The 26576-nt window shown below is 34.8% G+C and overlaps 1 protein-coding gene across 25 annotated transcripts in view; it reads left to right on the top strand.

The window, feature by feature from the left end:
• Positions 1 to 26576, top strand: part of SLMAP (sarcolemma associated protein) — a 157169-nt gene that overhangs the window by 107192 nt on the left and 23401 nt on the right. For 4 of the 25 annotated variants that reach the window (XM_034777668.1, XM_034777670.1, XM_034777667.1 and 1 more), the window contains exons 11-20: positions 590 to 758; positions 846 to 896; positions 1485 to 1535; positions 5167 to 5229; positions 9195 to 9278; positions 12078 to 12134; positions 16385 to 16465; positions 16737 to 16796; positions 24759 to 24884; positions 25721 to 25795. In XM_034777668.1, coding sequence (XP_034633559.1) covers positions 590 to 758; positions 846 to 896; positions 1485 to 1535; positions 5167 to 5229; positions 9195 to 9278; positions 12078 to 12134; positions 16385 to 16465; positions 16737 to 16796; positions 24759 to 24884; positions 25721 to 25795 — 817 coding nt within the window. The remainder of the gene's footprint in view (positions 1 to 589; positions 759 to 845; positions 897 to 1484; positions 1536 to 5166; positions 5230 to 9194; positions 9279 to 12077; positions 12135 to 16384; positions 16466 to 16736; positions 16797 to 24758; positions 24885 to 25720; positions 25796 to 26576) is intronic. The other 21 variants (XM_034777675.1, XM_034777676.1, XM_034777672.1 and 18 more) reach the window with 11 other exon arrangements.

The following is a 26576-nucleotide window of genomic DNA, read 5'->3' as shown; positions in this document are numbered from 1 at the left end:
TGCAAGGACTAAATAAAAACTAGTAATAACATTCTCATAACTTTTTTTTTTTTTTAACCACCAGAGAGGGAGTGACATGGCTCTTTCAAGCTGGTAAATGACAATACAGACCTGTTTCATGAACCTAAGCATTTTGATTGGTGAAATGAGAAACTCAAACTTAAGCTGTCCTAAAAAGTTCTTTGGACACCTATACTGTCCAAATGAAACTGAGATGTTTGTTCTCTTTTTTCCTATAATTTTCTAGTAATAAATTGTAAAAATAAATTGTTCTGGGATGCTTCATCTTTTGTTATGGTTCCAAACAAGGTGCATCTAGACGACAGAGGCTTCTAGGACAAATGATGGAATAAATTGCTGTGGAATTACATTAAAGAAATGGAAATGCAGGAGAAAATATATCCATATGAAATAAATAAGGTTTCCATAAACTTACTTCTGGAAAATGGCTTTGTAGAAAAAGTTTACAGATGGGTATTAAACGTTCTTTATCAGAGTGGCTAAAAAGGGAGTCCCATCTGAATGTTCACTCACATGAAAATTAAGTGTGTCATTGTCTTATAACTAATTTTTTCTGACATTTGAGCAGGTGGCAGAAGGAAGACAAGAGGAAATCCAACAGAAGGGACAGGCAGAAAAAAAGGAATTGCAACATAAAATAAATGAAATGGAAGAGCGAGAACAAGAGCTTCAGGCAAAAATAGAAGCTTTACAAGCAGATAATGATTTCACCAATGAACGGCTAACTGCTTTACAAGGTCAGTCAGCTAGTCAAAAAATGCTTTGATTATATCTTTTTTTCTTTTATTCTGTGAAATATCTTTTTCTTGGAATTCTGTTTACAGTACGGTTAGAACACCTTCAAGAGAAAACTCTTAAAGAACACAACAGTTTAGGTAGGTGTGATATTAATGTTCTTTGCTTAAAGCTGGATTTCATCTTTAAATTCTTTACCCTATTAATTAATTATATTATAGCAATCCTTATGATCTAAGTATTGCTGACAATAGGAAAAAAGCGTTAAAATTATACGTTTGGCTGTTGTTTCCTCTTAATCGCAGATCATAGTTGCATTTGACGTGTTAAAAGTGAAAGTAAAATGCTGATGTAACAAAATACCAGAAGAGGGCACTGCCATTTAAAATGTTCATTAAGTTTTTCTTTTGTTTATTGCTAGCTTGTGAACTCAAATATGTTTGTGTAGAAAATCGTTGTTTGGGTTTTTTTTTTTTAAACATTTACTTAATGGACGGTAGTTTTTGGATGATGGTAATTTTTGAAGCATTTGATCAATATGTGACAGGATCCGTCGTGCAGGAAAGTATCATTAAATTGTATCATGTGTCCTAACATAGATTATTTGATTTGATTGTTGCTTCAATACTTAGGATAAGGAGACAGTATGGAAAGCTAATTACATTTCACAGTGTGCTACATAAAATACTTGGCTTGAATCCAGAAATAATACCCTTTCTTAATCGTAGGCATACAAGTTGATGACTTCATACCTAAAATTAATGGGAGCGCAGAAAAAGGTAGTGTATCTTAAATAAAGACTAACTTTTTTCTTATAGTTTCTGTTTAAACTTGAACAAATTATGTTTATTCTCTAAGATTTTGGTTTTAATATTTCCTGTTATTTTTTTAAAACAAACAAACAAAAAATGTCACCTGTTAAAAAGACAGTCTTTTTGGTTAGACTCCAAATCTAGGTTTTGGAATAAGGCTTTTCAAAACCTAATGAGCCAAATCAGGAAGTAATAGCTCAACCTTTCTTCAGATGGACTCCCATTGAATTCAGAGGAAGTCTGTCTGCCTAAGATGTCAGGATCCTGCCACTATATTAGCAGAAATAGCTTCATTACTTTTAAAAAATCAGTGTAAACATTTTTGTACTTGCTTGCCACCCAGACATTGTACCCTTCAGCTAGTAAGTCAGAAGAGGTAAGTAAATAGGTCTGACTAGAAGCAAGTGAATGTTTCAAAGTCTACCTTGAGTGAAATATAGAAGTATATAAACAACATAAATGGTAAAACTAAATAAGATTTTTAAAATGCAGTTTTTATCTAAGATGGTAATAAAACAGATACAGTAACCTCCTTTTTCCACAAATGAATTTAAAATGATTTTTTATGACCTATGTCCCTTTAAGTTAAATACACTTTTTTAAACTTTACTTTTTTTGGGTTTAAATTACCTATATATTTTAAGACTGGGATTGCTTTTTCCTGCTGTAAAAAGTGTTTATTATCACACCATATATAGTAATCAGCCCCAGGCTTTGACCACATACAGAGTGGTGCTCGTGTATGAGGCTAGAACTAGGCCTAGAATAGTTTATTATAAAATGTTGGAAAAGACTTAAAATTTGCAATAAATAATCATAATTTATTTTTTGTCATATATATATGAAAATATGTACTATAAATGGTATTAAAATGGAAAAATATTTTTGCAATAAAGGACTTCTAAAATAACTTAGCGTGGTGAATGCTGAAGATGTTCTTTAATCTGCCACACTAAATATTGATAGTTTGAAAGCATCATTGCTTTTGGTCACTAATCTTATTTAATAAACTGGCACATATTGGTTCAGATCCAATGCTTTTTAAAAATGTTTATTCACCTTCTATAGAGTCCAAAGGGTTGTTACTGCTAATACAGTATTTTTTTTCCTAACGGAATGAGTTCTTCTATAGGGCTTAATTTTGGAAGTTTAATTTTGCTTGCATATTAAGTATTTGTCATAACTTTTAGCATGCAGACTTATTTTTGTCAATAAAGCCCTCCATCATCTTTCCAGCATGAATTCTCCCTTTACCATGCTTAACCTTGCCCCCAGTGCTATTCCAGACAGGGTTCTGAAGTTCTACCATTTCCTCCTTTTATATTTATTGATGTTCTCTTTCCACTAATAGATGTCTTGCTGCTGTTAATGACCTTACTGTATTGCATGGCCTCCATGGAGACTGATGATACTGTGAATTGTCCAGCAGAAAACAGTTGTGTAGAGAGTTTGATTGAACAATGTCTGCAGCCTTTATAAGTGCCATATGCATTTTGAAGCAAACTTTAAAATACTATATATTGATCCTTTATTAGATTTGTATATAAACAGAGGCTTCTCATGTGAGGTTTGTAGCTATCTCAGAATGTATAAACCACACATGGGGAAAACTTAGAGTAATACCTAAAGAAAGTGAAAATGTGATGAACTTTACTTGTATGCTAAAGTCCCCAAAGTACCAGTTATCTCTCCTAACTCCATCCTGAATTCCAGACACTTAACTGTGATGCACATTGTCTCTTACTCCTTAGTGCTAATGTCTTTTGTATGATATTTCTCTGACCTCCTGCCAAGTCACTGGATTGGTTGTAAATTATTTTTTTTAAATGATGTAGGGTTCTATCTTAGTGTCCATAGTTTCAAAACTTTGGAATTTTAACCTTAGTGACATTTTAATTATTGTTTAAGAAAGCTCTTCAGACGTAGTGTTGTTTTGAATCTCTAGAAAGCGATAATTTTTTGCATAAGGAAGTGCATTCACATTTTTTGTAAGTGAAAGAATTGGTTTCAAACTGAAATGTCATGTTGTTCAGTTACTACAATTGTGTCGTATCCTGTAGAAAACACTTTGGTGCACCATGATTACTTTTAATCTTCATGCTATCCAAACCATAAGAAAATTGAGGGTTAGGATTTTTTTCAGAAAGTAATACACACTTTGGACAAGAGTAGCTTAAAGCTAAGCTGAAATGTTTGGTTTTTTTGTTTTTTGTTTTTAATTGTGAACTTCCAGATTACAAATTTATGTATTTTAGAACAAAAAAGTTGAAAGGAACCGTGTCAAATCTAGAAATTTTTCAGAGTAGTTTTAGATAATGCACACACCAATTTTATGGTTTTACAGCCATATCTTCATTTTAAAAATTCTCTCCCCATTGTTGTGACTGTAATGCCAGCTCTAAGTACTGAAAAATGGTGAGCCAAGCCCCCAAATGTAAGAGTCAAATTGGTTTAAAAATGATATTTAGATAAATAAATAAATTGTTGGTTTTTTGTTGGCTGTGGATTTTTTTCAACTCTGTGGGGAAGCCTCGCACCCCCAATTTGTACATGGTCACCTGAGGTTCAAAATTTAATCTAAAAACATAATCGTTCTTATTTGCCCTGTGTGTACACCCTGGGCTTCTTTGTGTCCCTCTCCAAGGACATGTAGGGCTGTGTGGGCGATCGGCCCTCATTTCCTTGTCAACCACCTTGGCCTGAGATGGAGCATTAATGTGCCTTACTTTCTAAGTCTATTTAGCCTAGTTAGGAGGGATTACAATTAAAGAGCAAAGAAAAAAAATCACTTTAGCGCTAAATGGATTTTTTAAAATAAGGATAAAAATATTCAAATGTAGAATAAAATATGTAAAATTGTTTTTTTCCCCTTAGCGCAAGGATTCAATATATTTTTTTGTTCAGAACTAATAATATACTAATGGTAGGAACTGCTTTGTCTCTCAGTGCTATGGGGTTTGATATTTCAGTAAACTGCACTGTAAGAAGGTGTCAAGGATTGCATCATCTTACGTATTCTAAATTGATTTTTAATTTAAGTCTGTTGGTGAACATTGAGTTAAATCTTTTTGGTGCAACTATAGATTTGTAGTGGAAGTAGAGGTGTGTGTGCGTGTGTGTGTAATTTATGACCTCGCTAAACTGAAATAGGTGTTCTAGTTGCTGCTAAATGTAGGAATTTTTATAAATGAATCGGTTACTAAACTTGTTAAATAAAGATTTTTAGAAATAGTATAATATTTCTTGAGGTAAATATTTTTCATTCATTTTCATTAACAACTTTCGTAGAGTTTAGTATTAAAGTTTATATTTTAAAAATTGAATATACTTTAAATTGAATATGTTAAGTATACTTTCCCAATATTTTCTGCAACCAGGTCTAAAAAACAATCTATATAATTTCTAATCTCCAAAAAAAATTCTTAACTATTTCAACAGAATATGTCGTGTCTGCTTGTATATTCGGTTGAGTCACCATATTCAAATCTGAGAATAACGCCTAATTTACAAATATTTTAATGTATATTTCAGATTTTATAGTTAAATCAGTTCTAAGATGATGAGGAGATGTAAACTGAAGTGTTTCTTTCTTTACTAGAGCACTTTCTTTCAAAGAGTGGAGGGGACTGCACTTTTATTCATCAGTTCATAGAGTGCCAGAGTGAGTACAGAGCATTCATCACATTGACTTTAAAACAAAAAACCAAAATATCAAAAATGTCACTTGAAAAATACATTTGTTAGTACTACTTAATATTTCTGCAGTAGTGGAAATGCGCTGCAAGTAAAGAATTATGGCATTATGAACGCCAAGAAAACTGACTCTCTTTAAGAGTAGGAGATATCTTTGTTACTTTTGTAAAGTGCTGAGCACGTGCTGTGTTTAACACTTAATCTATGATTACTTTCTATCCGCAAGAGAGTGAGTGGCACAGTGTTGCCGTTGCCGTAAGATTGACCTAATTTTGCAACATTGATGGAAAATAAGAGAAGCTGGAAGCCTGACTAACATTGCCAATTAAAACAAACATTGCAGGCTGCCGCAGACAGATAGGGATGAGGTAATAGTGCTTGTCTCTTCTCTGTTTAGCATTATATATGTAATTTCTGATAATTTTAAGGTTTTATAATGCAGCTTGCGCTAGATCAAGTGCGACTGCAGGAACAAAACTATAAGAGACTGGTATTTTCATGTGGGAATATAAGATTTTTCATAGAATGCAAAGAAATGGAGCATAAGTGCTTACCACTGATCTTGTAGGGAGGCAGATAATTTTTCTGCTTAAGGTGAAAAACTTGCTTTTCAAAGCAAATGACTTTGAGGATAGTTAGTAGAGAAGCAGTCATGTCTGCATGGAGCAAAGCTCTGCTTTCTGCTTAGTTTGTACTGTGAGCTGGAACAGGAGCACCAGTTCGGGAGAAACCTGAAAGCACTATGAAAGCATAGCTGGAAATAGAATTCCTTTTAATAGCATGGAGACCCCAGAAAGAACAATGCTTATTTTCCCCCCACTACTGTTGCGCTAGGAAGGATTTTACAAAATGTTAGGTGTAACTTTAAACATTTAAGTTAAATTATGAATTAATAGAGCTGAGAGAAGTACTCATAAACAGAAGTGAGGCAATAATTTTCTTTGACTACAAAAATCAATTGTTATGCATGTTGACTGCTGTTGTGTTTCTTAGATTGATTGGCAAAATGTAATGAACATCGCGTAGTATGACTTTATTGGTGGGTTTCTGCTTTTTAAGGCGTGGAATCATCTGAAGAAGTGAGGTTCTTACCCACGAAAGCTTATGCTCCCAGTACTTCTGTTAGTCTCAAAGGTGCCACAGGACCCTCTGCTGCTTTTTACAGATTCAGACTAACACGGCTACCCCTCTGATACTTGACACAATATTTTAAATGTAATTTATATCCAAATACTCTTAATGCCCATTTCAGAAGACCTAAGAAAAATTATCAATAAACCAAAATACAAAAAAGTAAACACAGCTTAATTTCTTTAAAAAATGGCATGGGCTGTATCTTCCAAAACTTTTGGGACTGATCCAAAATTTCTCAAGTGGAGACTTAAAAAGAAAATTATCCTCAATAGTTTTAAGCTTGATAGAAATTTCTTTAAGGCTCCTCTTTCTAACAGAAGACATAGTAAAAGTGAGTTTGCTGGCCTAATTGATGAAGTCAACTTCATTTTCAGTGGTATGATGTATGCACTGTTTGTTCTTTTAGCTAATTAAAATTGTATATTAATTGACATCTTAGCATGAGATCTGCAAACTAAAGCTGATGAGCACTTCTGTCACTATAAGGATACAAAAGTGATCATCTTGATTTAACTAAAAGATTTCAACATGTCTTTGAAGTAAGTGAGAGAAGAAAATAAAAGATAAAACTTATTGACAGAAGTGGGGAGAATTTGATAGCTGAAAACACCAAACTTCAAGAATCCGATCAAATAGAGGAGCCTAAGGGAATTTATAGCAAAATCCCCATTCAATTACAATGGAAATTAGGCACCTAGTTCCCTTAGGCTCCTTTGAAAATCCCAGTCTCTGCCAGCCTTAAGATTTGGGTCACACTATCTGAAAAGTTTTGTGAAACCCTGTTTTGAATGGTCTGGGAGGAACAGTAGCTTAATATATTTGTTGTTTGCTCCTCACCTATTCCCTCCATTTCTCACTGCTTTTTGCATTAACTGCTGGACTGCTTCACCGTATTTATAAGGTGAAATCCTGGTCACTTTGAAGTCAGTGGTAAAACTCTCATTGATTTCAGTAGGGCTGGGATTTCACTTTTTCAGTCTTTTGTTAGGTCTGTAGTGATACATTGCTGTTATTAATGTGGAACACTTAATTATACCAAAAGTGGTGAAAACACTATGCAGATAAGAGGAAAGTGATGCAACATGCAATTTTCCCCCTATTTTAAGCTTTGCCCCTTTTTTCTCCCATTGGTATTTTAACCTTTTGCTTCTGTGCTTTTCTTTTAATAAAAATGGGTATATTTTATGTATGACTAACTCTTCCCTTAAACTTTTAAGCAAGTTTTTTATTTTTAAAAGTGGAAATTTCTTTTAATTATTTTTAATGGTTATTTCTAATATTTTCATAAATAACATATGGGACATATTAAAGGTGACCTGAAAAGGGGAAAATTGGGCTTATGTCCTTTTGCTTCTTTCTATTTTATTAAATGGGCTTAAAGTTTTGTCTACCCTGGAAGACTCTCTAATGATTTGACTGAGTATTGATAAAATGATGATGCTTTAAGAGTAACTTGTGAGCAATTAAGAGGGGAAAGGGTTTTTAGCCAGACTTCAAACATGCAGGATAATTATTTTTTAACTCCTATGTAACTTCAGACACTGACACTTTGGATAAAAGGTGTTCTTGTTAAAGATCCAACATGTTTATTGTGAGCTGATGCACCTGAACTGTTCTGAGCAAAAGAAGACTTACCATTATTATTACTGTAATAGTAGTAATAATTACAGGGCACTATTGTGCTATATGCTGTATGAACACACAGTGCCTCACACAATGGGGTCCTGGTCCATGATTAGGTAAGATTATTACAGTAATACAAATAATAATAAGACAATCCCTGTCCCAAAGATATTAAAATATAACTTAAAAAGACAAAGGGTAATTCTAGGGTAGAAAAACAAGCAGAAAACCATAAAAAGCACCCCAAAACCTTTCACACCACATTCATTCATCATAAAGAAGCAAACAAAAGTGCAATCTAACTCTAAAATAATTATTTGCACTTTACCTCTGAAGTACACAGTCTCAGTAAATAATTCTTACAATAAACTAGTATACTGTACTAGTGTGCCAGCTTCTTGAGGAGCGTCACTGGAGAATATCAATTCTGGTATGGTAATCAAAAACTTTAACAAATGCATAAACATGTTCAGCCAAAAATATGGATATATCTGTGTTTATTCAAATAGTTTACTTTGTAAGCCACACTCTAAAACAAATTTCTCAAAAATATACAGAAAGGAGTACTTCAAATTCTCTAACAAATCCAGTGTCTGCTAGCCTTACTCATGTTGAGTAGTAACTTACTGCAAAATTGTTGAATAAGGTACTAATCTTAAGTAAAGATAGCAGAATTTGGTCCTATGTTTTTCTTTGCTTTCTTTCTTGCCACTTCCTTATTTGGAGTTGCAGCTTTTATAGACTTCTTCCAAAACTCATGATTGTATTCCAGGCTGTTATACAGATTGGTCTCTCTGAGGTCCACTAATATCCAGTCCATGTATCAAGACTTTGTTTTCCCCCTTGGTCATCTTCCACCCACAACCATTGCAAGAGCAATCATACCAGTATAGCTCTCAGCTCTCCGCTGGATATGCTCAAACCAGCATAGCCTCGTTTTCCTCAACTTATCTTCAATTGGAGCAATCCCTGCATTAGGCCCTTAACAACCTAATTTTGTTTCCCATCATGGAATGTCCTACCATTTGTCCATCTCAACATCTTCATTTCTGTAGTGGAGAGCATACTGAAATCTTTTCTAATGGCTGGCCTAGTCACTGTCCCGTATATTAGAATGGCTCAAATTAGTTTTATACACTGTACCTTTTAACATTATTGGCATCTTCTTGTCACAAGGAACTGGAGTCAGTTCCCTCCATTTGCACCAAAATGCTGGGCATATCGCAGGATGGCACCATTGGCACCAACCATTGATCCCAGGTATTTAAATTCTTTCACTCTTCTAAGCTGTCTGTCTGTGATGTCCTTTATAGTGAGTCCTGCTCCCCCATTTGTCATAGCCTCGATTTTACCAATATTCACTCTAAGTCCAGCCTGCTCAAAACTATGTTGCCACATTCCAAAGTTGGCTTGCAGGGTCTCAAAAACTTCTACATATATCACCAAGTCCTGTGTATTTATTACTATATATAAATATGGCCAAGTCAAAGCAAACTTTTCCATTTACTTTGAACTTTGTTGATACTTCATGGCATCTTGCATACTGTTGTTAAACTGTTGTACAGTATAAAAATGGAAAACATCAATAGCAGCTTTTAATCAATCAGTTGTATTCATGTATGATGGTGGGTTTACTGAAGAAGTTATGCCAAAAATCAAATTGTGGTCTGCAAAGCTTGTATTAAACTCATAAACTGTCTCCACACACATGAACACAATATGAATCATTGTGGTGAAGAAAACGTTAAAAATTAGTTTTTTTTCATCAGAATTCTTAATAAAAAACATGTAGAAAATATACTGCTGAAAGCAATTTGAGTTGGCCAGGAAAATAGCCCAAGGTCAAAAAAGACAGATTTCTTTTTTTACATTAATTGTAGACTGCTTTTTGTTTTGACCATGCATGGATTTGTGCAGAGTCCAAAATCTGCAACACATTTTGCTGCCATAAACTAGTTACACACCCATTCTAACTAATTGTTTTATGATGTGGCTGCCACCATTATGAATGGAGTCATTCTCATCTATAAATCAGGCAGGTGGGTAGCTAATGTGGATGCAGGATTCTTATGTTCAGCTTCTTCTCCAGGGGTGCAGGCAGACTTCCCCAGCTGTTTTTTTTTGTCTTGCTAGAAGAAACTGTGGCTGGTATATATGTGAAATCCAGTCTTTTTTTCCTGACCTCAGTAGATTTCTGTAACTACATGGAACAAGGCAAGACAAAGGACACTTTTCTCTTTTCTGCCCTGCTCCTCCTTTCCTCTTGCCCCCCCCCCCCCCCCCCAAAAAGCCAGGAAAGAAGGGTTGAAAATGCTTCGGGCAGGGGATCCATTGTGCGCTCGCCCTCGCCCTCCCCTGGGGGGGAGGGGTAGCTCAGTGGTTTGAGCATTGGCCTGATAAACCCAGGGTTGTGAGTTCAATCCTTGCGGGGGCCACTTAGCTATCTGGGGCAAAATCAGTACTTGGTCCCTTCCAGTTCTATGAGATAGGTATATCTCCATATATTATATTATTATTACACACACACACACACACTCCACCCACCATGGCTTCATACAACTGCTGTAGCTCAGTCTGAATGATTGATGGGGGAGGAAACCAGTTGTGAATAGGGTGACTATCCTGTGCTTCAGCAACCTCTCAAAGCACTTCCTCACTGTGAATGTACTCAACAATGTGGCTCAAGATTCCATCCTGTTAGGGGGCAATATCTTGGCTACTTGCAGCCTAGCTTGAAGACCGTAGTCTGTTCTAGGGTGTGGCTAGCTCCTCCAATCTTTCTCTTTACTCTCCCTTTATGTTCAGAGGCATACTGGGGACTTAATCTTGAGAAGGTCTTGGAGAAAAAAAACTACCTCCCCACTCTGGCTTTGTACAGGAGATGCATGTTTTACTTTATTCCTCATCCATCTTTTTCATGAAGCAATTTTTAGTGAAAGTACAGACCAAGAACAAACTTCAGCATTGCTTTTGCAGGCAGGGATTTAAATCCAAAGCTTCTTACAGCCAGAGAAAAACTAAAGGTAACCAACTCTAACCACTCTTCTCTCCTTAGCATGTTCAGCACTGGGGAGGCATTTTACTGTTGCTTCATATCTGGAGCAGGATTACCTCAGACTTTGGGTGCCCATCTTTTTGATTAAGCATTTTTACTATATTCAGAACAATCACTACAACTATTGCTCCCACTTTAAAACAAAGGCAAAAAACTATATCTTTCCTGCTTAAAAAAAAAAAAAAACCCACAAAAACACAAGCAGATCTTCCTGTAATGAGAAAGGAGAGAAGAGCTGAAGATTCCTTAAATTGGTTAGGGACCTTGCTATTAGCATCTCTCATATTAATTGTGTCTTTTTTTTTACTGCCCATCACTGTATTAAGATATCCTTAATTTTTGGGAAAGCGAGGACAGTTCCCATTGGGGTCTTCCATAACAGGTTACCTAAGGCACTTTCTTATTTATGCCTCACTGCTAAGTCTGTTACCCTTGGAGGCAAAACCTTGTGCTAAATGCCCGCTGTCCAAGCCCATTTGAATACATGCTTATCATCCCACTCTTCTTTTTGTGTAAAATGGCTTTTCTCATGGCCATCTATGTGGGCACGTGGTCACAGAACTAGAAGTGGAGATCTGGGGAGGCTCTAAATTCAGAAACTCCACTTTCTGATAAATCTAGTTTTTCTAAGAAGCTGGTAAATGCTAATTGTTCTCAGTTTGACTTTTCAGTCGTATATAAAAAAACCTTTAGAATAACTTTACAAAGTAAAATTAATCCTTTATTAATTAGCTGAAGTATTTAAGAATGGATATTATTAAATAGTAAAATACTTAACATAATTTCTGCTGTATTCATTATGCTTTGCATTATAGCAAAGTTATAGTTAACTGGATAATAATCTGCTTAATTTCCCATGCCAGAATCAAATTTTTGTTTAAGCAGGGGTATGGAGTAATACCGTCCTCTTTAAATTTGGTCATGGAATGTGGATGACATAGACGTGCACAGGGAAATGCTTGCTGAATTTGGACTTGGATAGTAACGTTTATTTTGTTTGGCAGACAAGTTCATAGACGAAGGACATCTAACCAAAGTGGAAGAAACAAAGCTTTTGAGAGGTTAGATTTCTGATTTATATAACTCTTTTTGAAACATGTTTTATTAGTGGGTGTGTTTAAAATAAAAGTTTCTGATTTAAACCAATAACTTAGTAATTTTTTTGTTAAATATAAGGTAATTTTTTAACAAGCCCACAAAGAGAGTAAATATAGTTAGTGTCCATTGATACATCACTATATAACTATTTTATGGGGGAAATCATAAGGAAACTATTTTGAGGGATGAGGGCGTGTGGAGGACTGGTCTTCACTGACTTCTCACCTGTGTATTTCTCATCCAAAGGTTTTTTAAAAAGGAATTTTTTGCAAGCTTGTTTAAAATCTCTCACTACTAAATAAATTTCAGACTGAGTTTTTTTCACTGAGCAGAACCAGAAAATATTAGTTAGTCTTAGTTAACAGCTAAGAGGAAAAAGGTGTGGGGTTTTTGTAAATAATCTAGAAATAGCCAAACAGTGTTAAAATGAACCCTAATCTTATAAACCTGCTTTTTTAAAGATAAAACATAAATGTGCGACCCTTTAAAGTTTGTCACTTTCTTGTTTCATGATCTTTTTATAAGGAAAACTAAAATACAAATATTTATTTATGGGCAACTTAAGTTCCTGAATATTAATGAGCTCATGTTGCAGAGCCAAAATCAGGAATGCTACAGATGTTAGTAATTTATGATAGTCCCCAACATGGAGCACAATATTAACATTTTAATATTTTGTTTGTTCAGTGGATATAGTGGTAAAGTGCTGACATTTAACAATTTTTTCATCCTTTCCATGAATGTTTCTTAATATATCAGAGTATTGATTTCTGCCCATCTATCAGCATAGATAGTGTTACATTTAAACATATTTTGGTCATTACGGATTCCAGCTTTGTTTTTAGAATTACTTCATCTTCTCTGTGCAACTCCATTTTAGCTTGTTACCAAGCTTGTATAAACTCCAGACAACATGCCATGTTTGGCAAAAGAATGCATACAATAAGCCTAACTGTAATTTAACACTTGCATGCCAGTATTATCTTGCAAAATGATGAGCTATTTTTAGTGTTTATTAATACTGTAATAAGTATGGTGTCAACAAATTTTAAAATAGTTTTTATTTTATTATCTCATGCATTAAAGTAACTCACTTTCACTATTGAAAGTGTGAAAAGATTGAAATGAAAGAAAAAACCCAGGAAAGAGCTTTGTGTTACCAAATTGTGGTATATAAAAATTAGTCAAATTTTTCATTAAAATGCAATACCTGCAGATTTTGAAAAAGTGAGCTTAGTATTCATGAAAGTAGGGGACTACACTAAATAGTTGTACAGTTAGCTACTGGCCAGATTTTGATTGCAGTTACATTGGGGTAAACTCTGAGTAACGGAGATCAGAATCGGACTACTGAATTAATTTCTGTCCTTAAGTCTGCCACTGCTCCTCCTGAAAATACCCCTATTATTTTTAATATTTGTTTGGCTTCTTAACCAAGGATGACCAAAAAACTACCTGAACATTGTGGCATTAGACGCAGGCAAATGTCCATAAGAAAGTAGGATGAGGCCACCAAAGTCATTTGTACTTGTTGAATTCTGGTTTCCAGAATAGAAATCTAGTTCCTCAACCTACCAAGCTACTTGGGGCTTGCCACACAGTAACTCATCATGTAGATGAGCCAGGGTGTGACTCTGTAGCATACCAGCTTGCCACTCAGTAATTTGCTGCGTGGACGTGCAGTGGAAGTCCTGGAGCAGTTGAGCATTCTGTGTTTTCAAGCTGCAGTATGCTAATTCACACTCCAGGACTTTCACTGAGTTACTGAGCAGCAATCTGGTGTGTGGTAGATTCACATCCTGGCTTGTTGCGCAATAATTCACTATCTAGGCAAGTTGTTAGTCACTTTGACTTCTGCCATTTCAGATGCAGAGCCTACGCATAGTGTCTCCTAAGATCCAGTAAAGTCTAACCCTGGTTATGGATCCTGTGTGTGTGATGGAATCCAGGGTCTAGAACTTGTACTTTTTATCCTGTTTTGCATAGAGCAAATATTAACACTTCCTTATATGCATATATATGGAAATGGAGTCACCTGATGTAAAACTTGCACATCTTAACATTTCTGGAATAGCCACTGACATAAACAACATGGGAGAAACTTTTAGAGCCTAAATTTGACAGTGCTAGTCTAGCCACCTAGGTTTTAAAGCAAATATGTTATTTTGGTTAATGCTTGTCAGAGCTCCAAAGGCAATTTTATGGACTTGATTATAATTATTTGGTATCAAGTATCAGAGGGGTAGCCGTGTTAGTCTGAATCTGTAAAAAGCAACAGAGGGTCTTGTGGCACCTTTGAGACTAACAGAAGTATTGGGAGCATAAGCTTTCGTGGGTAAGAAACTCACTTCTTCAGATGCAAGTGCATTATTTGGTAGTTACAATGTGCCATAAAGTACCATAAAGTGCTTTAAAAACATTACTGAATGAAACCTCTTATCCCTGTAAGGCAGGGAAGTACTTCTCTCACTTTACAGACAGGGAAAGTTAGATGCTGAGGTTAAGCAACTTGTCCATGGTAAGTGGGAAGCAGAGCAAGGAAATAGCTGCCAGAACTCATGAACCATTAGTCTTAGGGGAAGGCATATGTTGATGGCTACCACCTTCTTTCTTGACTAACAAAAATGAGGTACCTTGTTTGTTGTTTACCTTCTGTTGTGACTCACACATCTGGATGTTCCTCTGACATAATGACCTGGTACAATCTTTTTATCCTTGTCCTGTATGAAAGGGAAAAGTGTATTCTGTTAATCTATCTGTGTCTTACCCTTTGACCGCTTGTCTGTTTCCCAGAACAAGGGCATTAGTTTCTGTTGAATTTGTTTTTGGTTTTCAATTCCACGGAGTCATTGTCTGACAAGAAATAGCAAGTTCACAATGTCTGATAACTTTCTTTTACATAATTTGATATACCAATTCTGATAGGTTTCCCATGCACTTATTTGTCTATAACTGCATGTCCTTTCTTCCCTCTTCTGCCAGATGCTTTTATTTTTTATTTATTTTATTTTTTTTGGCATGTACATTAAATATCAGCAGGTGAAGACAGGATTTGTGATGACAGTGCTTCATGCTGATATGGAAGGAAAGACTCTATACTGGGAGCATTATAATAGCTATCTATCTAAATCCCCCATTACCTGGCACTTGTGCCCAAGGAGAAGGGTCCACCAATTTGTGGGTAGACAACAGTGCTATCCGAACAAGCCAGAGTGCAATGAGCCAAGAATACTTTATTATATGTGTCCTCAAGCCTTGATGATGAGGGCATGATTCATATTCTTGTCTTTTGGTTCACCGCCATTGTGTCTGTGTGCATCCATCTGAGCTAAATTGAAGTTCAGAAATAAAATTAAGCTATTACAGGCACATAAAGTGAGTCTTTGGTCTTGTGGAGTCAAGCGGACTGTTGCATGGGAAAAGGATGAATTAGTATAATGAAGTCCACTTCCCTTCCCGTTTTTTCTCCTTGTGAGGCCTCTAGACCTAGCCAAAAAACTGCTTTCAGGGTTCCACTAAACGTCACATAACTATCTAGTGGACAGAATATAGAAGGCTGATGATCCATAAGCCCTTTCAGAGGTGCTTTTGTGCAAGCATGTAGACCATTTCTTAGTAACATAACCTAAACTTAAAACTATTTTAAAAAAACTAGTTAAAATACTGATGATTTACATTACTGAGATTAATCTTTATTCATAGTTCATTTCAAATTTATATTACAACACAATGCACCTAGGCATCTATTGCTGTTGTTTTACTTATTCAAAACACTGCAAAATCAAGTTTTGTTCTCAGCAGCATTTTCTTTCCATCATGATACAATATCTGTATTGTTCTGGAAATGTTGCTGCTGTTTTTTCTGATTTGTTCCCGGAAAGACTGAACAAAACAACCAGCTTTTACACTGGGTTCCAACTGGCAAGAGTACAGCTTTAAACAAAAGCCGAAGCTATCTATGAGGCAGTTACCATCTCATGTTAGACTGTAACATTAAATATTTGATCCTACGGCCATTTAATTCATTTTGGAGTGGGATTTTAAAGACTCAAGAAAAACACTGGCTTTTATTAAAGCACAAGTGTAACAGTTCTCTTCAGTTCTGCACTTTAAGCAGCATCTAGCAGTAGATCTAGAATTTATACGAAGGGGGGAGGAAAAGCCATAGGAAACACACACACATTTTAATTGAGGTTCTCCTTGTCTCTTACAGAAAACCAAGCAAGAGCAAAAGAATCTGATTTGTCAGATACTCTTAGTCCAAGCAAGGAGAAAAGCAGTGACGACACTACAGGTAAATTTGGGTGTAAATTTATGCAAAATGGCTTTGGTGTTCGTAAGTATGATAAGGTTTGCTATTAGAATCTAGAACATATTTAGCTCAGCCAAATAAAGTGTAATTAAAGAACAACATGAGATATAGTATTTTGCTACCTTGTAACCAAGTTGGGGATGGGGGAGAGTGAGGACAGTAAAGATTTCTCTGATCTGTTTATAGAATCTGTTTGTAGAACTTGACTCTAGTCTACCCACTGTTTTAAAGCAATTTAACTTTTTTGTTTTAGATGCCCAAATGGATGAACAAGAGCTAAATGAACCTATTGCTAAAGTATCTCTTTTAAAAGGTAAACAAATGTACATACTTTTTAACTTTAAGATGTAGTGTGACAGATGCAAATTCTGAATAATACATGCGTGTTTTATTCTAGGATGAATATTTGTAGCTAAGTGAGAAGTGCTCAAGTTTAAATATTTAAATTACTTTATTAAGGAAGTATGTTTGAAAAGAAATCGTGATTCATTCATCTGAAATTAAATAATGTAGCCAAGTGTTAGTGTAGAGATAAGTGACAATTTAAAATTAGAGTACTCTTTTTTTTTTTTTTTCCCCCCCAGTTCACAGCAGTGCTGCTAAAATAAATCTTCATGTGTAACTTAAAGCACAAGTCAAGAAAATAATAGTTTCTCTTCATGTTCTGTTTCTCGGTTGTTAATCAGTGTATCTCTTCTGGTCATTGTTACCCAATAATGCTTAAAATGGCTGCTATCTGTGTAAATTGTTTCCATCAGTGATGAAAAAGACTCCTTAGTTTGTAATTTGGTATTATTTATATTTAAAGAACTGTTAAATCTTCAATTATGAATGTATTTATGGTTTATCATAGATGGTATGTTAGATTTTTCAGGTTTTGCTAAACAAAACAGCCTATGTTGGATATATTAGCTTTGGACATTGAAATTAGAAAATCAGATTCTTCTGTAGGAGACCTTCATACTGCAGTCAGACCTAAAAATGTATCTACTGTTTAACTGGAAACTTGCCATGTTCAGCAAATTAATTTTTTCAAATTGATCACATGAAAAATAGATTAAATATAAGTGATAAAATATTAATATACCATTATATTTAGCATGTTGAAAGGTAAACTTTTGCTTCACTTCTATAATTATTGACTTTTTTCTTTTATGGTCAGCAATGACACAGTTCTTATGTTGGGTTACAAATGAAAGGAACACTACTAACTTTTTGTTTGCTCAAAAAACTTGGAAACCATACAGAAACCTGAAAGGCTAACATAAGATCACTTCCTCGGTTGTATATATTTTCCCAAATTTTTACTGGAAAAGATGAGATTTTTATATCTGAAGTACTTCAGAGCAATTACAAAATGTTCAGTGATATAGCTAACCAACAAAAATACATGGAGTATAGCTTATTTTGGCAGATTAGAGTCTGGTGAAACAGTTTAAGAATTCAAGTGTTTGAAAAGTCGAGGACATATCAATAAGTTTGGTTTGGTAACTGTAATTAATGCCATTAATGGGAACGTAGATGTATGCACTGACTTAATCTGCCAATAGATAAAGTTTAATACTGTCATGTTCCATAAGTTAACATAATTACTTTAATATTTTTAGTAGTAAATTTCAATATGTGGAATGTGTTGCCTCTTTCGAAGAAAAGCTATTTGAATATTACTGGTTGTGAATTTTATCATAATATGTTGTTGAAGTAGACAAACCTTGAAGTACAAAATATGTGTGTATACTTCAGAATGTGTGTTTGTCTGCAGTTCTTCTTATGCAGGACAGAAAGCCAAGAAATAATTTGCAATATGTCATGTAGTACAATAGCAAATCCCTGTTCACCCACATTTCAAATTTATTTATTTATTTATTTCAACCAGGAACTGATTTCTAATGTTGCCATATAATTCATTAATCCCTCTGTATTTAATGTATTAAATTTTGTCTTAAGGTTGAAGTATTATAATTCAACTATGTAAATGAGTTCAAGGATGAAATTTGTAAAACAGGGTATCAGACTACGAAAGAATTCACTTATTTAAAAATCAGTTTGTCTGCCTTGTAAGATATGTATGCTGTACTGTAGGCAAAAAATACCTTATTACAGAAGTATTACTTTTACCATTCTAAAACAGTTTATTTTTTTAAGAGCAATTCTGGAAGTCAACATGATTTTAATCATGTTTTTGGTGGGGAAAAAAAGTAATGGTGGAAAAGAGCTGACAGACCATCTAGTTCCCTTTCCTATAATATGCAAGTGGGTTCCTGTTGATTTATTCATGAATGCTTTAGCTACCCTATATCTGCTTATGTCATATGAGAAGAGAAGATTTTGGCCAATCAGATCCCAGCAAAATCAAACATTAGTTTTCTCAAACAGCACTAAAACTAGAGATCCCAAATCAGTCACATTACTTTACGTAAGCCACTCCTTCAAGCAGGTATAATTATTCACACCTGTGAATTATTTATATGTGCTACAACCTTTCCACAATTGAAAATCCAAGTAGTCATCAGTACTGAACTTCCAAATTATTTCCAGCAGGAAAGTAATTTCGTTTTTTACATTTTAGTATTTTGTCTTGCCATACAAGAGAAATAATACTGCTGTTGAATTACACATTCAGTAAATTACTTTCGAAGTTGACCAACCTCATTCATTTGCATGCTGAAATTGTTTATTGCTCCTTACAGTCCATTATTATGAAATATCTTTTAAAGATCTTCAGCAATAAATCATTAACTTCTATTGCAATAATTTCACACACAGCCGGTAAGCCAGCAATTTTATTCAACAAACTTTACAGAATGCTGCATTAGGCATCTTGCTTCCCTCCCTACTAAAGAGGGTCTTACTTGTTAGAGTAGGACTCAGTTGGCTTAGCTATGCATTAGTAGAGCCATGGGAAGACAAACGTCTTTCTGAACTAGAAGCTGTTCCTGGGGCTTCTAGGGAAATGCAGAAGTGTCAGATGGAAAACTAGTGTTTCAGTTTGTTCAATTATTTACTGGAATGTAGAAAGCAACTTAGGAAGTTACTGTAATTCATGGAACAAGAGGATGGTGATACGTTTCATTTTGCTTCTGTTTCTTCCATGTGTGTTTTCTATCATTAAACTTCAAATTTATTAACACTGTTTCTACTTTACACAAGCCGAAGTGTGGGGAAAAAAATCCATAATACTTTGTGCATTTGCCAGACTTTGTTTTGTTGATGAGGTAATGTATTTATCAGCCACTAATAAAGGTTTCTTGAAATTTGCCTTTTAAAGACAGGCTAAGTCTCTCAGTAGCTGATAATTACAAAGAAAAGTTGAAGAATTAAAAATAGGTGTTTGTGTCCAACAAATACAGCACCAGGAAACAATCAAGGCAGCTAGCACTGATAGTGCTTATCATCAACTTCCTAATGTTTCTTTAGATTACAAATGATGCATTCAGTTGTTACTTAATACAGTTTGCATAACTCAGTGTTTCAGGAATTTGACAAAAACTTACGTGTTTAATCTAATTTATTTGATTTCAGTAGAACAATGTTTTTCCCCAAAGGGAGGCTCGCTATTGGATAGGGTTCTTCAAGAGCCCTGGAAGAGCTAGGTGCCTCAGATATGAGAGCTGTGCAAATGTCTTACTTCATGAAATTGCTTCCACAGATTCTGACTCTTATGGATGCACATGTATATGGGACAACTAAAAGGCAGAGCCTAGCCAGGATTCTTTGTTTATATATGTACAGTAAGACCACTTCTGTAAAGACAACCACATAGGTGGAGTTCTCTTGGTGCCTTTTTTTTTCCTGCCTGCCCTCAGATTTGGAAGTGTTGGTCTGATCTGGGTTTTATTTTTCCTGTACTGATCTTCTAGGCCTTAAAATTTATTTGATGGCAGATTCTGACATTAGAAAGATAATTTCAGTTGTGTGGAAAATGTTTCCACAAGTTGTCCCTCACAGACCATCATAGGATATGCCTCACATGTTTGTGACATGGCTCATGGCCTTAAGAAGAATATCCATGTTCAGACTTCTTGCTTTGAACCAGATTGGTGGGGGAACAACTTATACTAACTTTTACACAGCAGTTCTAACACTATCCATGGAGACAAAAATAGAAGTCGTCCTTGATATTTAAGGGAGTGATTAACTTATTCTTTCAGTGCACTGATACTTTGATGTGAGGCACAAGCTTTAAGGGTTGGCAGATATATTGGAGCCAGCACTAACTTCTGTGCCCCTGGCGTTCTGATTATTTTAGATACAGATAATCTCAGGCACTTGTCTTGAAGCTATTTTGAATGTTGCCCTTTGCACCTTTTTCTGGTTTCAGTATATAGCAAGTTAGCCTGCATGGTATCAATTGAAGGCTTTCTAATACTTAGGAGTGTAGTTTGTCTTCTTCCTCTAGATGTTTTGGAAGTTGAATGCCTTCTACACCTATGATGGTGATTTATACTTCCTTTTGGATTTGCTTATATATGAATGGTTAAGGGAATGTTTTGGAAAAAACTGCTTATTTCTCACTTTTCAGAACTCTCATCCTTGCCACTCTCAAAGAGATATGTCTATATAAATTAGAAAATTTGATGCCCTTTCTTTCCCTATCACACTTCACTTTGTGTCAGTGTCTGCTTTTGGGAGGAGGGTTTGTCCTATTTTTATCTTTGCCTTATTAATTCTGTTATAGGTCACAACTATTTGTGAGATCAAGAAATATTGTTTTGATGAAGAAACTTAAGTCTAGATAAATATTCTAAAATATTTTTTTTTCCTTTCACTTTCTTCCCACTTGAAAGATTAACTCTTAAAGATTGAAGTAGTTTACCGCTAAACAGTATTTGAAGACTGTTTATAACTCTCATATCACTGATAAGTTTACATGAATTCCTTCTGCAAATCTTTGTGTGGCAATTAGAGGGAAAATTGTACAATATTTATTTTGGGATACTCTAGTCCCGTTTAGACTTTAGAAAATATCTTGTGCTATTCTAGATTTGGAAATATACATTCCACAAATTTTAATGGAAACCCTTAATTAAAGCTAGAATGGCCAAAACATTAAGCCCAGTCGTATTAGAATTGCATGCAAAATTGCAACAAGCAAGGGAAAGAGCAAGTAGACTGTGTGTTCCAATTCTGATTAAGGTTGTTCTGAAGAACAATTTGCAAAATTATACATTTACAAACTAACTGCCACACAGTTCAGTAATCTTTGACTACTATGTAGAGCTGGTTGATAACTTTTTGATAAAATTTTCTTTGTTGGAAAATATTGATTCATAAAAATTGGAACTGTTTGAGACATACTGGGCTCAAGGAAACTATGTCACGAGAGGTTTCTCAGGTTCTGGATGGAATTTCTGGTCAAAATAAGAGCAACTGGCCCCCTGAAGAGCCTGGAAACTAGGGCAGTCATTTGGAATGTGGGAGAGCCAGGCTCAAGTCCTGTTCTACCTGATTTGGAGCAGGTACTTGAACCCAGGTGTTCCACGTTCCAGGTGAGTGCCCCTAGTCACTGGGCTGTAGAGTCGATTTCTCTCTCTCTCTCTGACCCAATTAATATTTATTTATACAAAGTGGAACAGCTCAAACAGGAAAGAGATCTGAGTTCAAGCCTCTGCTCAGGATCAATCTCTCCTGTTTGAGTTGTTCCATTTTGTATAAATAAATATCCGTTTGGTCTGAGGAGGGTGGGGGAGAGGGGAAAAAAAACAAAAGTATGGCTATTGCCTTCTCCCACTCTGTGGGCCTGTCTGATAACTTGAATAGTTTTCCAGCTCCTAAGGAACAGTGTTACTGTTAAATGGAATCTACAGTTGATGGGAGAGAAGCTGTCCACCAGAGATCTTAGCTGAGATTTCTACTCTATCTGTGGGTGGGGCACTACTTCTTTACCATACCTGACTTGAACACAACTTGTTTCCAGTACGTGAATGAAAAGGTTGACAATCTAGGTGGGACAAAATGTCCAACTACACAAGCATTTATCTCTGGGAGACTGAGAACGATGCCTCTGTAATAAAGAAAAACTGTGGTTAGAAACTCTGGTTGACCATAGAAGAAAATATTTTGTTCAATTTTTTCAGTTTTCCTATTTTGTCCTTTTTTATAATCCCAGTATGTAAAAATCTAAACGCTAAAATTGTGTTTTTTAAAGAAGCTGGCATCATTACTTTCCCATCCACAAGGCGTTTGCTGTGGAAATTAATTGTAGGACTTAATTTTTATACCCTTGTAATGATCAAAAAGCTATTCTGTTACATTTCTCCTCTCTGCTGGAGATGTTGTAATGGACACCTTTCCTATATTTGGGGATATAATAAGACACAAACTTGTGGACACACGCAACATGAAATATATATTAATATTCAGTTTGACAAAAATCCAATTTGTTATATTTTAGGGGAGACACCTGCAACAGTGGTCAGCCACAAAGAAAGATCCATGTTCAGGATGTTAACTACCACAGCATGGAAATGTATAACGCTACTTTGGCGTTCAAGGGGAAAATCCATTAATATGTGCTTAAAGAAATTGCAAGAGGTCCAAGACATGGAGTTTATTACTGCACGAATAAGACAAGCACAAGATATTTTTCTGGAGAGATGTGATATGATAAGTGCTTTGTGGTGGTATGGTGAAATAACTAGCTTATTTAAGAAAAATAATTGAGACAAGGAACTAACTAGAACAGTTATTTCCTTCATCTAATATAAAGCTAAATAAATAAACAAACAAGTATAACCAATATATAGCAAAAGTAAAACTTAATAATGAACAATCATTAGTAGTTTGTCTGGACTCTCCAGCAAAAATATCTCTGGGTCTTGACTAGGGTTTTTCTTTTGCACAATATAAATTAATTTTAGTTCTGTATGGATTTTGGGACTGTCAGTTTATTAACCATAAGCTATGTAATACATGCTTCTTTTGTTTCTCGTGTCTGATAGCTGGACTGTCTTGTTCTCCCTATTTTTCTGCAACCAGACAATTGACTTGAATTCCTTGAAGTTTCTACCTTCCATTGATGTAATATATGTAGTCTGTTTCCCTATAAGGGCCTGATTCTACAAACCCTTACGTGAATAACACTTACATGAGAAATGTTAAATACGTAAGAGTTTCAAGGATCACATCATAAGATTGAAAATTCCTTGGAGCTAGAACTGTTTCTTTCTCCTCTAGTCTGCCAAGTCATACTACTGGTACTCAGTTATTAATAGACAATGGGAATGATATGCTGTTATTAGTTAAGGTTTTTAAACATTATATTATGTTTCTCCTTTCTGCTATTTGAGTATTCAGTAAATTTAAGTTGAAAAAGTATTTTGTATTTATTTCAGACAAATATGAATATTTCTAGTCCATTGGCACAGATGATTTCTTTTTATTCCCTGAGGTCTTTTGTTTGTGCAATTTTATAAATAATACAAAAACTTTGAGATGGGGAAGAACAGATTTGAAAAGTTTTATGTATTGTAATTCATATACTTACCATTATTTGAGCTAAAAATACATCGTTAGCCATGATTTGAGATTAAAGGAACTTTTAATATTTTCAGAGTAATATCAAGTGAAGCTAGGGTTTTTTAGGCCAAAACTTGGCTTGACTTTCAGTTGGGCCTAACGTCTGCTTTTCATGTTGACTTCAAATGGCTTGCTCAGCGCTTCTGTAAAATCAGGGTGCTTTCATGTAGGTGCCTACCTTTAGACACCCAAGTTCAAAAACGTTAGCTCAGGTATGGCATTATAAATAATGTTGTGTTTTATATAGTTTTATCATTGCTGAAATGACATACTGAATTCTTTTTGCTAGCAACTTGTGAAGTTGACTTTCAAAGAAACAGTGTACATTCTTTATACTTTACTTTACATGCACAAAAAGAACATTTATAATGAAATATCAACAACATTAAGGCTTCATGAATGTAATCCTGAGATATGCCAATTCTATGCAATATTTAAAAAAAAAAAGTTTAAATTCACTAAGTGTTATGTAAACTGGAATTCCTTGTATATGTTATGTTTTTTTGCATGTTGGATTTAACTATGATTGTTTTACTTTCATTTCCCTCAAGATTAAAACAAACAGCTAAATAAATTAATGTGGTTTTTTTGTTTGTTTTTGTTTTGTTTTGTTTTCTAATTTCTACCTAACCCAGTGGTAACTATTGTGGCTAATGTTGCATGATTGAAGCCAAAAACATTGACTGTCTTTATGTGGCAGTACAAATAAAGTTGCTATGAAAACTTATGCTTTAAAATAAAAATGTTCTTTTATCAGATGAATTGCAGGGGGGTGCACGATCAGAAACAGAGACTAAACAAGAAATTCAGCAGCTGCACAAGGAACTGATTGAAGCCCAAGAGCTAGCTAGAACAAGTAAACAAAAATGCTTTGAACTTCAAGGTGAGACAGAGATAAACAAAATTTGAATGACTGTCCTGCAGAATCAAATTTAAGTGCAAATTCGAGTAATTGTCCTTAAGTAAATATATCAGTTAATCTTAAAAGGGGATGCTTAAACCATTTTTGTCTAATACAGTAAATATTTTGTTTTACTGCCCATATGTAGAAAAAGGCAGGTGTTTCTAGCTTATAAGTAATCTTTTATACAAAACCCAAATTTTGGGCCTAAATTGACATGACAGTCTCCTTTGAGCAGTACCACACCTTTAAGTGAGTTAATGAAATGCAAAATTTATTTATCTGTGTGTATTCATTGATTCATCTATTTTAAGTGGACAATAAAGGTAGTTAAATGAGTTCAGTGATAGCTAGATCATTTTTTAGACTCCCCATCCATACTTCCTGTTATAATCGTATCAGTGCAAATAACAAAAGTGTTGGTTTGCTTTTGCAGAAAACTATGTAATGTAACTCAAACTCATTGTAGTAAACATTCTTTTGGGAAATCTCTACAAATTTCTTTCTATATGCTTCCCCCGACACACAATACAGTTGCATTTCCAAGACAAAATGACTGGCAATATTAATTGTTTACAACCTAAATTAATTATACTACTACCAAAAATCATTTAAAAGTATTAACTTTTTAATAAACTACTTACATATGTATTAGCTTTGATGATTTGTGAAATAATCTGATTATCTTAATCTTTCAAACTCCATTTTTGGGAAAATAATTTGACTTTGAGATTAACTGTTAAACTATACAGCTGAACATTTTTTTAATTTTTTTTAACTAATTACAACTTCAGGCACATTTCCACTTTCATTTATAGCACTACTGGAAGAAGAGAGAAAAGCATACCGGCTGCAGGTTGAGGAGTCCACCAAGCAAATACAGTTTCTGCAAGGTATGAAATAATTGATTTTTCTCTTCATTCTTTATACCTCAGGCATAAAAGAAAATACTTGAGTCACTTTTGGTGGCATTGGGTAACTTTTTTATAAAAGGAAATAATTATCTATGAATCTTAGTCTAATTTCTCTTGTTGAGAGTTGAACTGTGTCAATTTATGCTTCTCAATGATTCATACACTTCTGATTCATTGTATTTTCTAGGTTTTAGCCGGAAATAATCTCTAGTGTACATTTTTTCTCTCTCCCTTTCACCTTTAGATTCTCCAAAAAGGCCTGCTGGAGAATCTTACATTGTCTTTTGACAGGCATTCTGAACTTGACAGGCATGCTCAGTTCTTAGTGATTTAGGTTTTATGCCCTGGTCAGCTTCTTTCCTTATTGGTAAAACTTCCCTAAATAAGTTCTTCTATCCATTCCAAAGTAACTTCCAAATTCAGAATCTGAAATAATAAAAATGTTAGTGGAACCACTACCTATACTTTTATGAAGGAATGGCATTGCTAGCTGTTTCCACCTGAGGTAAATAAGCAAACCATGAGTTTTCCAGCCCAAAACAGATAAAGCAAAATGGAATCCAATGCTTACATCACTCTTGCATTCACACTTGTGGATCTGGAAGCAACCATCACCAAACTAAGGAAGAACAACTTCTATGAGAAGAAAAATAGCTACAGCAAATGAGTTTACAGGTGATAATTTCAGTAATATACCACTCACACTGAAAAGTGTATAGAGTCCTGCATATGCCTTCCAGCAAAAATATGTAGGCCTTTC

The sequence above is a fragment of the Trachemys scripta genome, chromosome 7 (assembly GCF_013100865.1).
Source record: "Trachemys scripta elegans isolate TJP31775 chromosome 7, CAS_Tse_1.0, whole genome shotgun sequence".
Taxonomy (NCBI): Eukaryota; Metazoa; Chordata; order Testudines; family Emydidae; genus Trachemys; species Trachemys scripta.
The sequence above is the reverse complement of the archived record's forward strand: the minus strand, read 5'-3'. Positions and strand labels throughout refer to the sequence as shown.